Source organism: Labrus mixtus, chromosome 11 (assembly GCF_963584025.1).
Source record: "Labrus mixtus chromosome 11, fLabMix1.1, whole genome shotgun sequence".
Taxonomy (NCBI): Eukaryota; Metazoa; Chordata; class Actinopteri; order Labriformes; family Labridae; genus Labrus; species Labrus mixtus.
The window spans coordinates 29,036,042-29,052,012 of NC_083622.1; the positions used below are offsets into that span (position 1 = coordinate 29,036,042).

The 15,971-nt window shown below is 40.6% G+C and overlaps 1 protein-coding gene across 2 annotated transcripts in view; it reads right to left on the reverse strand.

Annotated features, from left to right (window-relative positions):
* Nucleotides 1-15,971, reverse strand: part of LOC132984393 (furin-like protease kpc-1) — a 164,389-nt gene that overhangs the window by 15,000 nt on the left and 133,418 nt on the right. For both annotated transcript variants that reach the window (XM_061051218.1, XM_061051219.1), the window contains exons 14-16: nt 12,987-13,097; nt 12,640-12,733; nt 9,284-9,469 (exon numbers count right to left, since the gene is read on the reverse strand). In XM_061051218.1, coding sequence (XP_060907201.1) covers nt 9,284-9,469; nt 12,640-12,733; nt 12,987-13,097 — 391 coding nt within the window. The remainder of the gene's footprint in view (nt 1-9,283; nt 9,470-12,639; nt 12,734-12,986; nt 13,098-15,971) is intronic.

A 15,971-nucleotide genomic window follows, 5' to 3' on the forward strand; every position in this document is an offset into this window, starting at 1 on the left:
TGTTAATATGTTAGACTGATGTTCAAAGCTCCAGTATAAAGGTAAACTGTCTTGTGGATGTGGACATCACTTCATACCCAAAGTCCAAAGAAGTCCACAACATGTTCAAAATAGAGTTCAACTTTCTTCCTCTGCAGAACCACTGCCCAGCCTGCTTGTGTGTGTGTGTGTGTGTGTGTGTGTGTGTGTGTGTGTGTGTGTGTGTGTGTGTGTGTGTGTGAGAGTGTATGTGTGTGAGAGTTTTCTATATGTGTGAGGGCTCCATGCAGGCCAGAGGCCAGACATGGCGGCCCCCAGCCGAGCGCTGCATTGATTTGTTGTTGGTAAACAAACAGCTGGATGCTACAGGTGGATCGATCATGCCTGCCAGCTCCCCAGCATGCTTCTCTACTGGGTCAACATGGCGCTCTGAAGAGCTGCAACCCAACTGTCACCTAAAAACCTTACAAGTCAAATGTTTCTAATTGGGCTGAAGTAAATTGTATTAACATAAATTCATCCTTCTGACTGAGAGGTCCATGATATCCATAAACTTATCTGGATGCCATACAATCAGCAGATCTGCAGAGGAATTTAAAGTGTGAGAGCGACAAGCTGAGAAAAAAATGAGCATAAAGGAAGGAGAAATTAATCTGACTTTTAGACAAAAGAGAGACAAAGAAAATGAAAGGATTAGCAGAGACAGAGGAACAGAGGGGAGAGGGGAGGGATTTTAAAGCCAGAGAGAGAAACTACAGGGAGAGAAATAAGAGAGGTGGGAGGATTAGTGATGGGCGAGAGATGGCAGGATATGGAAACGGGTGAGTGTCAGGAAGGAGGAAAGGGAGACCCAGTGATAGAGAATGAACCGGAGAAGAGCAAAGAGTTTAGAGTAAGAGATAGTAAAGGTGAGGACAAAAGGCACAGAGGGAGAAGACAGGACAAGGATACACATAGTCTATAAGAGAAAGACAGAGAAAGAATTGAAAATGACACTAAAGTCAAACAGGACACAAAGACAGAAAAGAGACATAATAAAACCTTAACAAAGGGTTACTTGCAATGCCAAATAAAAATATTTGGAGACAACATTTTAACAGAACTGCTAGAGGATAAGGACAAAAAGTTTCTGATTTAAATACAAGTACTGGCAGAGAAAATGTATTTAGAAAAAGGGGAAAAGGCAACTTCGATGCCATATTTATGAATCTAATAAACTCTTATTAGATGCAACGTTTAGGTTTAGCTTTAGCTTTGCAGATGTCGAATGAGTACAGAGGACAGCAGCAGAATGACAGGGAGACAATCTGCATGTAACATTATAAAGGATTATAAAGGTGTAACCCATATGGTGTTGTTTTAACCTGGAGCCCCTGCAGATTACTTCTATAAGCTCCCAAAAAGGATTTGTTTATGCCCTACAAAAGTAAGACACAATATGGGATGACTAAATCACAGTTTGGCTGTCCTTGCCGAAATCTTCACTAAAAGAGGGGCCTTTATTGTCTGGGAGTTCATTCCCCTGTGACAACGTTTTACAGGTAGCGCCTTTACAAATATACAGAATATAAATGTTGTGTATTTTGCCTAATGACTACCTAACAATGCATGAGGTTTAGCTGTTAGTTAAATTACAGAAAGGAAATTATTATTAATTGATACTTGATTGTCTTTTGTAATTCTGATGGCAAAGAGCATTCATTGCCTTTTATAGCCTATATGTTTTTCCTTCTTTCAAAATAAACTGTTATATTTTAAAGCCATTGCAAACCAACACAGGTGTTTATAATTACTCTGGCTGATTAGGCCACGACAGGTTGTAAATAGGTGGAGCTATTGTGAGAACTTATGATGTAATAAATTCTACGGCCTAACATGTATGATACAGGTCATCAAATCCTCCTTCCCAAACGGTTTCTTCAAAATAAAACAGAGTAGTGGAGCCGTCAGTCAAACATACTTGTTCCATGGTCCCACTAACACCTGTGTGGGTGTACAGAGGCTTTAGTTTGACAAGTTGATACTTCTACCTCACCATTGAGAAAGTTGTTCTTGTTTTCACTTAAATTTCATTTCTCTGGGCATGAAAAAGAACTGGCACCATCACTAGCAAAAAAACAACATTATAACATAACCCTCCACCTAAGAGACGATCCACAAAGAACAGAGTCATATTTATTACGTTTTGAAGAAGAGAAGAAAAAACAGCATCAAAACTTGTAAATGTCAAAAAAGTATAAATATATTTTTTCTTACTGTCTGGAAGTTTTATGTTACATTTTTGAACAAAAAGTTACTGGATAAACGCTATTCAGTTAACTGTAATGGAAGAAACCAAGCTTCAAAATAAAGCCCTAAAAAAGGAACCTGTGAGTGTTGGCTGTGTTGGAGTGGGAGCCAGAGTCAGATGAGGGTGGGATGGGTTGGGGTGTGGGGGTGTGAGGGGTGGGGGGGGGGGGGGGGGGGGGGAGTCTTGCTGTGTCTACATATGTAAAGCAGCAGGGAAGCAGCAGTGTGTCAGACTGAGGCTCTGGCCCAACCTGAGTTCCTCACAGCTCCCTCCAACACATCAATCATCCAAAACAGGGCCATCACAGCCACAGTGCATGCTGGGAGACACACATACACACACACCCAGGCACACACACTGCAGCACGCTTAGAGACAAACAACTGAACAAACACACACTGGGTTGAACTAACGCACACACGTTAAATCGTTGACATGCACTGAAAAAATAACAAGTGAACTCAAAACACATGCTCTTACTATCACAGGTAAAACAGAAAAAATACAGTATCACAGTGCAGACACACACACACACACACACACACACACACACACACACACACACACACACACACACACGTATGTGCACACACACACACACACACACACACACACACACACACACACACACACACAATTACACTAATGAACATTCTGCAACACATACAAACATCATCAAAAACAGTGTTAAATACAAACTATACACACCGACAATCACCTACAGTGCAAACTACACATGCACGCGCAAACACACACAAACACACACATAATGAAGTGTGCACACACAGAGTCACACCGTCTCTGCCTCCCAGTCTCACACAAAGCACAGACACAAACAGAAATAGGTATCCTGTGCCCACAGGGTGCCCTCGCCCCCGACCATCTGTGATGGGTGCCAACACACAGTGGGTGATATTTACAGCGAGACCCGGCCCTGCCATCCCCCCCATCCCCCCAAACATACACACACAAATACGCACACACAAACACACACAAAAGAAATACCCACAAAGGGCCGCATGGATCGCTTGATCTCCCAAAACTCATTAAACATGCAGATATATGCAAATGTATGCACCTCTAGAAATCCACCTTGGGCCAGAGTGAGTGAGAGTGTGTGTGTGTGTGTGTGTGTGTGTGTGTGTGTGTGTGTGTGTGTGTGTGTCTGAGAGCACATTGGTGGAAATATGTATGTGAGTTTGTTTCTACTGCAGCAACTACCAAGGCTTTGTCAGAGTGTCTACCAAACTTGATGATGTGCTTGTGTTTGAGTAGTTACTGTAAGTTTCTATTTTTATTTTTTTTACCATAGTTTACAATGAGTAATAGACACTTCCCCCAATAACATTACATCTGAAATTGTCTTGCCACTTGCCACAAGTAATTAAACTGCATTTGGATGTCCAGAATGACAGTACCCCATTAAAACAACAGATTTGGGTCTGAAAGACGCCCGCTCTACCTCACTTGGATTATTATTACTTACATGGAAGCAAGAAAGACATAAAACTGTTCCTTTTGTTTATTTTTTATTATTTGGGGCCATTTTTTCATTTACTGGACAGGACAGCTGAAGAGAGACAGGAAATCTTGGGAGGAGAGGGTGGGGGGTTGACACAGCAAATGGGCCGAGGTCAGAATCAAACCCAGGACCGCTGCGATAAGTACTAAAACCTCTGTGGCTATACCCCTAGGCTATACTGAGCTTATCTGACAATGTAAAATAATGTTAAACAATATACAGTAATCTGATTGATTTAAATTGTAAGTATCATCTTTCAGAGTGTATAAAATGCATAGGTTCCTTTGAGTATGATGTAAAATAAGACTCTTTTAATGACCATGAATGACTAATGTACATGTTTTTTGCATCAATAATACACTTTAGTGTATTTAGTGCACAGACAAACACACACACGGACAAGATAGCAGGGAGTCAGGTGGGATAGGAAGGAGAGTTATTGTTTCTTGAGTTACTAGTTCATTAAACATACTTGTATGAATTGTCCGTTTACCTTAATAATAGAATTGACATATTTCTTTTCCAGTGGTATCTAATAATGTTGACTGTTTTTGAGATAATTGTCTTTGACATCTCTACAAAGGAGGCAAATTGATACATTGTTTGCTGGCAACAGTAAGATACACATACATGTATAGAACATTAAAAACAGTAAAATATCTTTGCAGAAAGTAAAGATTGCTCTGCGCATTAGGCAAAGTATGGGGACAAATATTCGAGAAAACGGTGCTGCTGCTGCTTGATTTTTTGTTTTTTTAAAGATTTTTGTTTTTTAAGATTTATTTTTTGGCTTTTTGTGCCATTAATGGCGAGATAGGACAGTGGATAGAGTTGGAAATCAGGGACAGAGAGTAGGGAATGACATGCGGGAGGGAAGCCACAGGCTGGATTTGAACCCGGGACGCCCGCTTGGAGGACCACAGCCTCCATATATGGGGCGCACGCAATAACCACTGCGCCACCTGCGCCCCAGCTGCTTCATTTTTTAAAGAAGATTATTCACACCACAAATAATATTTGATTTATTTCCATTGTGTTCATACTTTTCACGCTGAGGAGAAGTTGTCAGTCTCAGTTGCCGCCTTCATGTTTTACAGTAATTTATTTATTTTCTATTATTTAAAGGAAAGACAGTTGTTGTTCCGTTGGATGCACTAACTGGCAAGGAGACGAGCCCAGGTTATACTTTTACAGAATCCCATTTGAGAAAGAAAACCAGGGAGGAGAGGAGTCGATTGTGGATTAATATTATTAGATGCTCTGCAGTCAGGGAACAAATAAAACATACTTCTCCTAATCCATAAAATATTGTGTTAACAGCTTTTAACTGACATTACTGCTCCAGACTGACAGTAATGGGGATACTCTTGTTAGGTAATGTATATCAGCAAATGTAGCTAATAAGCGCTCATATTTCTTGCCCATCACTTTCCAAACGGCAGCATTATTGACCCAGCCACATTTAAAATACATGGGCCTATAGCTGCCTGTACTTTTGTAGGTTTCCTCTGGGCAGCTGTGTAAGGGATTCTCCACTGGATATATGTAAACATCACAGAAGTGGCGTTCTGGCAAGGACTTTGCTGCTTTGAGTAATTGAAATATGGAATTATCTTAATATCTCAGTTTTTCTGTGATTGTCAGGTGATGTAAACGTGCATCGTTTTGAAGAGACCTGTGCTGCTGCTCCACAGTGTTCCATGGTGGCCACCACTTTCCTAAGCTTTTGCCCTCCAGGCCTCAAGTCACATGACTGAAATATATGAATTGGGGTCAAGACAAAATTCTTATTTATACTTCCAAATAAAATCTATACGGTAGTTTAGTCAAATGCTGGAAGCATGTTTCATAATCATAAAACCTGGTGAAAAAAAACATAAGGACTGAAAGCTTTTAAAGAGATAAGATGAGGAGACACATGGACAGCATTTGTATATGTGTGTGTGAGTAAGAGAGAGAGAGAGAGAGAGAGAGAGAGAGAGAGAGAGAGAGAGTCCAAGAAAAACAAAGAGAGTGCAAGAGTGTCATGTCCAGCTCTGTGTCTTAGGTTATGTTTTAATTTCTACTTGTATTATTTCCTGTTTTGGGTCACTAACCTCTCCTCTCATTTCAGATCCTTCACTTCCTGCCCTCATGTGTTTCCTGCCTGTGTGATTGTCTACCCCGCCCTGATTGTTCCCAGCTGCATCTCGTTGTCTTCCCCCTCACCTTAGTATTTAGGGTGCATTCGAATTGTCCCTCCTATCTCCTTTCACTATCCACTTTACCTTAACCCTGGGGAAACGTCATGAGGTCAAGGAAAGATGTTAGGAGAATTCATAAAGGACTTAGGGAAAGGCGATCTCGTTGCTCTTACAATCCGACCACATTTCCACTAGGCCACGTCATTAAATGCGACGGGCCGGCGGAGGTTAATGACGTGGGTCCGCCGTGTTGAAACTACAATGTTCAGAAAATGGACTACAGAAAACGCATCTAAAAAACTTTCCCCTGTGCCTTCTTACTGATGAAATAATCCTGATCACCACAAGGTTGGGATTGAAATAAAAGAAATATAGACTACCAGGCTAAAAGTAAGAAAAGTGAAACCATCAGCTTCCTGTCCACTCAGAAATCAGCATCAAAATAAATATGACTGTATGAAATGAATTGTTACATTTATGTAAGATATAACCTGCACATAATGTTTGAAGCATACAAATGTACAACTGCACAAAGCATTCTTAAGTGAATGAAATATGTTGAATAAAACATCATCTTGATAAAAATGTCTCTTATCTTTTTATCCCTTACATGATCTGTGTCACTTTACGATCATCGTTCATTTCCGTGAACAGCCGGATGCGCGACTCGCTTTAAATGTTGGGGCCGCAAGGAATTGTGGGGCGGCATATCTCATCTCCTTTCATAAAGGATGGTCCAGTGTATCCTATGCTAAAGGAGGTTATAAAGGAAGCACTGACCCACCTTTCCTTAACTTTTAGAGAATTCAAACGGCTCTTATCATGGCCGCCACTTAAATGCTTCCGGGGTTAAGGTAAAGTGGATAGTGAAAGGAGATAGGAGGGACAATTCGAACGCACCCATAGTCTGTGGCTTCCCTTCCTTCTGTGCCAGTTCGTCTTTGACCCCTGTGAGAAGCGTACAAGCTTTTTGTTTCCTCTTGGATCACTTTTTTGGATTCTGTCTGCTTGTAAGAAGTAAAGACTGTTTCTTTTTCCCCCAACCAAAGACTGTGTTTTGAGTCGTGCTTTTGATTTCAGTTACCTGTGGTTTTGTTACAAAGAGAAGGGAAGAGAGAGAAGGGATGGAAAGCTCAAAGATGCACAATGTCTAAATAACATCTAATTAAGTATTATTGATGATTTTATTTGATTGATGATTCCAATCCTTAAATCAATCATATCAGTCTAGTTTTAATCCATTACATTAGTAACGGTTTGTTGGTTTTCTAGAATAAGCTTTTACTATATTGTGCAATACTACCTTCAGCATATTCCCTTGTGAACAGTAAAAGCACTGAGCTGAGCAGAGGTACAAGAGACGGCGGTAGAGCGAGCACAGGGGAGAGAGAGAGTATTTCCAGCCCTGCGGTCTCGTCTCCTTCACAGCGCTGGAAGGTCAGCCGTGCCTCAAGCCATAAGACTCGCTCCCTTTTCACTTCAGTCCCCCTTTTATTCCAGCAGCACCACAGTGCTCTTTGACAATTGTCATCATGACAAATCAATATAGACTCTCTTCAGACACCCCCCCAGCCCCCTCCACTGCTGCCCTTGAGTTTTTAAACACTGATCCAACAGAAAGTCCTCTTAAAGTCTCTTCCCAGGCCCTCCATTTTATAGTTTACCCCTCACTGTATGCTATTCCGCTCAGTCCTGAGTGTCCTATTTCTCTCCTTAGTCCACATGTATTTCTCTACATGCATCTTTTCCAGATGAATGTGGCATTATAGACGTAAGAGGGAATGTTATATGTCAATCAGGACAGAAAAAAACAAACGTTGAAATAGATGTGCAAGATATTCCTTCTTTGTTATTTTAATGGGACATTAGGTTTACAACCATTTTATTCAATCAAATATATAATTACAGTTCAGAAAACAGATACCTTTTTTCTGTCTCTGATTCAGATGTCAGGCAGGTTTCTTTGTCCTTTCTCTCTTTTCTTCCTTGCTTTGACTTCAAGCGTTTTCACACTCATTTCTATCGCCTTGTATTTGTCACTTTCTGTGTTCATGTTTCCCTCAAATCTGTGGTGAAGTTGACAAATCAGCGTAAAACCAATCATTGTGTGAGTGTGCGCCTGATTAGTGGCGTGCAAAGGTATGCGGCACGAAAGACGCAGGCGTTAATTCATGTTGTGAGCATCGCGGTGACTCGTCTCGGCCGTCCGGTAATGAGCAGCCGCGTCGTTATGTGGCTCGGCTTCACCGTGTTTCCTCCCTGTCTCTGCGACACACTGGGCCTTGGTAATTGGTCACAGAGGGGACAGTAAATCTGCACGAGGACGTGGGAGAGACACAGAGACGGAGAGGTAGAGAAAAAGTGTGTGTGTGTGTGTGTGTGTGTGTGTGTGTGTGTTTGCAGGAAGAGGGTAGGTGATAGAGGACAGGGGGTGGGTGTCTTTCATCTTCACAGCTTTTTCTCTATAAACCTCCAACTGTTTACAAGGACTGACGCCTATTGGCACACATGCACACATACAGCCTGAGTGTCCCCCCCCCCCCCACATGTCTACTTCTTCCACCCACACGTATATACAGAAAATGACCTCAGCGTGCTACATTCTGTGAGTATGGATTGTAATCAGACGTCGACAGTATTGTGTCTGTCAAACCTGGCCAAGGTTACTTAACCTTCCAGTCTTAATTTCCCTTCCATTTTAGCTCCTTCCTCCATATCAAACATCAGCACATCTATGAGAGGAAAAAAAAAAGGAAAAGAGTGCGGGGAGGAAAATGAAGATTGCCATGCATGGCTGAAACTCGGAGATGAAAGTGGAGGATGATTCACATTGCTATGGTAAAATGAACTGAACCAAGCTGAGCTGTGCTGGGCTGGGCTGGGCTGGGCTATTTTTAAACTTCTATACACTGCAGCTACAGTACTGGAAGAGGACAATGTAAAGTGGAAAAAAATCGTTTCAATATATCACAAGAAGCTATATTAAAAAAAAGGGTTTTCTGGTCTGGGAGAGTATGAAAAATGATTATACAGGCTTTGCCAGGGATGTTTTTTTCTATATTTTAGGCTAGTTGACTAAGTTATCACTTGAGAGATGAGAGGAAACCAAAAAAATAAGAACCAAGACTGCACATCAGTTTGTGGTAAATTCTAGCAAGAGCATGCTCACAGTGACAATGCAAACCTGATGAAATGAAATGGCTACCATTTCCATCATATTCCATCAAGTGAACTGCTGTAAACTTTACCGTGCAGTTGAAGTTTAACTAAAAACTTCACATTTGAAGAAGCATCCCTTGTTTGCTCTCACCTCCAGGGTCCACAGGCCTTGTGGATGCTCCCCCCAGCTGTGCACCGTCATCAGGGTCCAGTTTGTCAGGCCAGCAGTGGAGGCGTCATTGGGCCGTGTGTCCAACAGCAGTGATACAGTACCAGCTGGAGATTTCAGGCTTATAGAGAGGTCACCGCGGCACACGCTGTTGATACTCACTCTAACCTGTTGAGAGACAAAAAAAAAGAAAAAGGGATACAGTAGGTCAACAACAACAACATTTCTCTGCAGACTGTCCCTTCTGTTTCCCCCTTTTTTTTAAGGGGTTGGGATTGGGGGGTTTCTACACTGGGCGCTTCTCCTTTGATTGGGCAAGGGTGTCTGTTGTTTTTTTCAAACATGTTTATTTGCCTAATTATTTGTTTTTACTATTTTTGCTTGTTTTAATTGTAAAGCACTTTGTGACTTGTTTTAGAAAAGTGCTACATGAATTTTATGAAGTTATTAAAATAAGGAGATGGAGGGAAAGGAATAAAGAATAGATAAAACAAAAGGGAGAGGGAATGGGTGGACAGACCCAAAGCAGTGTGTGAACATGTTATCTGTTTATTCTTTTAGTCAGTATTACTGAATGACAACAAGTGGCTGTTTACTAAGTGTGAGAAAATAAGTGAAATAAGAACTTTTTGGGGGGATGAATGCATCTCTTTATCTTATTTCCAAGAGTATAATGACAAAAAGGCTAGTACTCTCATACCTGTGCACAGAGTCAGTGATCTTAGCATAAAGACTGTAGGTGGCTTTAGGTGTTGTGATTTTGAGTTTCCATTAGTTGTTTGATAACCTTATGGTGATGACCAGTGTCCAAATAGTTGAGTTCAACTTGCTAATAAAAAGACTTGGATTGTTGAGTGTAGTTTAATAAAAACAGACGGAGTGGTATCAAGCTTTCCATCTTACTGTCAACTAAGTGGAACATGTCAAGTTCCTAAAATGTTGATCTAATATTGTAAACGTTTTGCTCTGATACAGTATAACATTTTTCATCCCGTAATCAGAATGAATATCCAAAGAAATAGATTTGATGCATAATTAGACCCCTTGTAAAACGTCTGGAAAAAGCAAAAGGTGGTTAGCAGTGCTGACCAGTATTGTGAGAAACGTGTTACTTAGTATTGCATCTCTGTAAATCCACAACTGTTTGCGGTAACTTGCAGTGCAAATGGACTTGAACTTGTGTAGCGCTTTTCTACTCTTCTGACTACCAAAAGCACTTTTTACACGACAGCTCACATTCACACACAGAGTGCAAAGTTTCTATCCGTACAGGACACATTGATATGTGACTGCAGGAACTAGGGATCGGCTCTACCAATCTGAAAGTAACTAGTTACTTTTCAAATTCATTAACGCTGTCACAATTACAGAAATGTAAAAGGACTTCCTAATTATTACTTTATGTGAACTAGCCAGCAGCTATATAAAATTGAGGTTTATTAACATCGGATTTGATAGTCGAGGTTGCGCTTACATTATCACATTAGCATCCTGGGAGAAAGAAAATCATTCAGGCGAGAGCTTTCTGACTTGGAAATACCAGCAATGTTTTTCCCCTCCTCCATTTTAAGGACAAGAATATAGTAGTGAATTGTAGCCATTGCTGAGGAAGAAAAACTTTGTCCACTGCCAAGAACAATAATTATTATCTCACGAAGCACTTCACTAAACTATATAAATCTACTTAACTAGTTGACAGACAGCCCAGTGCTGCAAACACAAGTGACCCAGGTTCGGCTCATGTTACCTCGGCGGACCAAGAAGTACCTACTCCATCCAAACAACCAAGGCTTGATTTCAAATCAAATAAAGGTTAAATAAAAAATCACCGCCAGCTCCACAATCTGTAAGCCAGGAAGAACTAAACAGACTGATGGCAACGTTATGTTGTCTAAGCTTTATATCAACTGTCAGTCTGTTGCCTTCAAAGGACTAAATATAAAAATAGCTACATATTAATAGTGTCTACAGTGTTATATACATTTGATTGTTCATGAGTATTGAAGCAAAACAGAAGTGATGCCGAAGATATTCTCCTAAACAACTACTTATTTTAATCATACAGTAATTCAGTTAGTTGTTCCATTACTTTCCAATAGTAGTTATAACTCTTACTAGTTACTACACTGCTGATCACAATACTACCTCATGTTTGAATCAAAACCCAAATTCTTATCTTCTGAGAGCCTTCTTTGCATGTCAGACAGATGGGCAAAGATGGAGACAACAAAAAGTAGGAGAGAGGACTCAGTGACAAAAAATAGCTTAAGGGTATATTAGCTAAATTATATAAATAAGCACATGGACCCCCAGCCCCCATCTCTATGATCCCCCCCCCCCCCCCCTCAGTAAACACTCTCCCTGTCCCTGTTCATCGCAAGCAGCACATCTGGTGTGACAATGGCACGTCGCAGAGAGAGCCGCCAAGCTGCAAAAAGACTGACAGCCCGCTCCTGTTTACAGCGTGTTACCACGGCAACACGTCCATCAATCACACCTCGCAGCGATGGCCTGACCCACGCTTTCTGCCAGGGAGTAGAGCCGCAAAGATGAAGCCTTTTCAATTTACATGCTGACACACTCCAGCTCTCTCTCTCTCTCTCTCTCTCTCTCTCTCTCCTTGCTATTTCACAAGTACACAAACACACTCTCACACACACTCAAACAGTGATACAGAGACATACACATACAGTACACAGCCTGCTGACACAGTCACACAAAGACACATTTGCATGTATGTGCCCGTACTAAAGACAACACACTTTTGTCCATTTTCTGCAAATGACACAGAACCAACACAGAACACATCAAAGGATGATCACTTTTTATCTGCTCTGTTTTCAGATGGAACTCATGACACAGAAACCTCAAAAACTATTTGTAAGAAATGTTTAAGCTTCGTAGGTTGGAGATAGGAGTTTTCAGTGTTTTCTCCTCTTGATGTGTATAATGACAGCAGATAAGAATGATCCTTTCAACGTATAGATGAAAAATAAACCCTTGTTCACCTCCCCAGGGTGTTAAGAAAATCGACTTTTTGGAAAATTGTGTTTTTTGTTTTTTTTCTCCATTTAATATTAATTAGATTTTTTATGTAAATATATAGATATTTCAAATATGTTGTGTAACTAATGAGCCTTAGAGGTAATGGCACACTTTTTATAGCTCTTGGCAAATACTGTAAGTGTATTTCTTAAATAATCAGCAATTCTTTAAGATGTTCATTTAGTATTAAAAAATATAAACATCCAAGTTGTTCCCAAAAAATCCCAAGTTTTGCCAACATGTACAGTATGTTTATACCATCTATAGTCAGTGTATTAGAATAAGTGTCTGACCTGAACATGTTCCAGGGTGTTGATCTCATTAGTCCTCCCATGGCAGGCCTCTGATTGGATGTTCACAGTGACCATACCTTTTGGATGAAGTATTCTACCCAATGAAACAAAATGGTCAATGGTAAATGGACTTGAGCTTGAATAGGGCTTTATCTAGTCCTCTGACTTCTCTTGACCTTGTAGACCAAGAAAAGATGAAAGACTGAAGAGTTTAAGAATTATGAAACAATAAGAAAAAACACATTTTCATTCTAATATAGTTTAAGGAAAAAATCTAAGGTAAAAATACAAAAAAAGAAAAAGGGTGCACATGACTGTATTTTGTGTAGTAGTAAATACTTTTGAACCTGTTAGGATGGAGCGGGGTGTTTTGTGTGCATATCCTCTGTGGAGCAACAGTGCTGAAGTGTGCGGCCTGCTGCACCATCAGTCCTGCGTCCAACAATCCAAAGCCAAACCTGGAACAAGAAGACAACATGCACTCCATTATATATACAGTAGAACGTGTGTGTTTGTGTATATATGCTTTCATACAGGTGCACTGGAGGCGTTCACGTAGGTGGCTGAATGTAAGCAGAGTAAGTGCTAATGGCTCCGACATGAGGCTCCAACAAGTCATTGACCAAGACGATGTTGTCCTTTGACACAATAGCTCCCCGCTCTGTCCGGGCTGAGGGCTGCTGTTTGTACTGCCTGAACAATGTGTCATCTCATGGACTGTAATCAAGCCTCATTATTCATTCTTTACCACCCCAATCTGGATGCTGGAGACACAATTGCCGACCCTTAAGCAGCGTCGCTGCCTGGTGACTGTACGACCACTACCTGTCTTATGCTCTTCTTCACTTTACAGCTCCTGCTTTGACGTCTTCGTCATCTCTTTTGAATCATCCCCTCTCATCTTTCCTCTTTGCCCTCTCTCTTTTTCGCAAAGCAGCCTGTTATTCACTGTTCTTTCCTCTCTAAATTCCACTTCACTCCCCTCCATCAATCCCGAATGTCTTGCATCAGAACTCTCCATCAACACTTCAGAGATGTTGAAATCGCAGTCCTCATGAGTCTCTCCTTAATTCCACTTTAAATCTTTCATTTTCATGCACTCTCTATCTCTTTCAGTTCCCTCTTGTTAAAATCACAGTCCTAAGAATGACTAACAGATCCGTAACAACCTTCGTTCTCTCCAACCCCTCCTCCTGGAGACTCAGAGGGGGTGACAAAGAGCTAATTCCTGCCATTATTTCCATACAGAACTTATGCGGTTAATCAGCAATAAGTGAAATTCATTATCCTGATGACGGGGTCTCTCCGAGTAGCAGAGGGAGAGACAGAGACAGGAGAAAGGAGAGAGCTGATCAATAACTCAATCAGTCGCCCTGCATGGGGCTCCATCTCCTCTGTCTCAGACTGTCAGTGTGTCTGAGGAGGAGAGGCGGGAGCTGCAGCCCACGCCGTCCTCGTCCTAACAGCACGCCGCGCGATCAATGGACACAATCTAATCAGCCACTATCACCACCAATGACTTTTAGCATGTAGGGCCCAGCATAATAGCATTAGGACGAGTTTGTGGGTTTGAGGTGAGCTGCCGAAGTTCAAGGTCATTCCCAGAGTTTGTGAAAGCTGTGAAGAGTTGGAGCAAAAACACTGCTGACAAGTGCTGAATGCAGAAGACCGGACTGGTGACTGCTGAGGTATTGACCAACATGGATCGTGACAATGACCAAGAGAAACCAAACAAATTATTTTGTCCACAAGTTCCAACTTTGCTTATGCCACTAGATTGGAAGTAGAAGTGTTTGGTTCAGTAATCAATGTGTGTTTGAAGTCTGACTTGTGATACTGAATGCTCCCAGATACATATTTAAGGATGCATTTAAACGTCTGTTATGTGTTGTTTCTTGAACTTTACTCTGTTGTCACTAAAACAAAACAATACAAGCTTTGAACTTACTTTGGGCATTTGATTAGACGGTTGAGGTTTAGGACTGACAACAAAACGTGATGCCAGAAATGCATCTCTACTAGATCGAGTAGAAATTCTCGCCTTACTAAGTAATCCTATTTAAACAAAGTAAGGGGCATGGATTTCAAGGGAGCTGTATAAATAACTAAAGCAGGACAGATAGTTTGATTAACACATTATTGAGCGCTGTATATATATTAATCTGAGATACTAAATCCCTGTGTCCTCCCTCATGTGTATTCGTCTGTGTTACCTCGTTTAAGTCTTTGCTTCTTGTGAGTTTTCGACCATACCCTGTTTTTTGACTTTGCCTTTTGCCTGCTACTTTGGATTCGATAGTTTTGTGGATTTTTTGTTCTGACTTGGACTGATTGAACATTTTGAATATTTGACCTGTTCCTGTTTGGAGTCGTGGATCTGAGCCCACGGCTCTGTTTCCACTGGTCTTGTCATTAGCTAACACAACTGAAAGAAGAGTATGATGTGAATTTGATGGGGACAATTTTCAGCAGAGAACTAATTAAAATGTTGTGTGCCAGTGAGTACTAAGTGCACCAGGACGGTGTATGTGTGGACTGACCCGGTGTGCACGTTCATGGTAATAAGAGAACATGACATCCTGGACTCAACTTTCTTTTTTAAACAATGGAATTATGTTGCATAGTGGGATACGATTTGTCAAATTAAAGAAACATAGATGACTGTCTGAAGCACTCTTTGGACATCAGTCAATTCTAATCGAATGTGGAGCATATCCCAGATCACAAGTTATTCTGAACACTTGTTTGATGTTTGAAATGTTGTGTCATATGTTTGTATCTTTGTACCTTTTTGTTGTAAATGGAGCTGTTGTGATGAAGCAGCGATAGATAGATAGATAGATAGATAGATAGATAGATAGATAGAGTTCAATCAATCAATCAATGGACATCTCTTAATAAGAATCATTTATTGTTGGTTTATATCATGAATCCGTCGACAATAATATAATATTATAATATTAATATAATATATAATTTTATTGTAATAATACAAACCTTTATTCAATGGAGCCCTACTCAGTGTCAGATTGGCAGACCAACACCAAGAAATACTTTCTTGTTATTATTATCATTTTAACAATAATTATCACTACATTAATTATATCCAGTCATGCGTATTAGATCAACGACTAACACATTGAAATAAAGTATTTATTGGGAAATTATACTATGTCGACTTACATTGCTTAAAAAGTTCTATTTCATTTTTTTCACTTAAATCAAATTACGTTCAAGATTCAGTGTCACGAATCCTTCCAGAATATATATATATATTATAAGTACACACAGCACACGTGCACGCACATCAGTGTCACTTACATGTTTAAGAT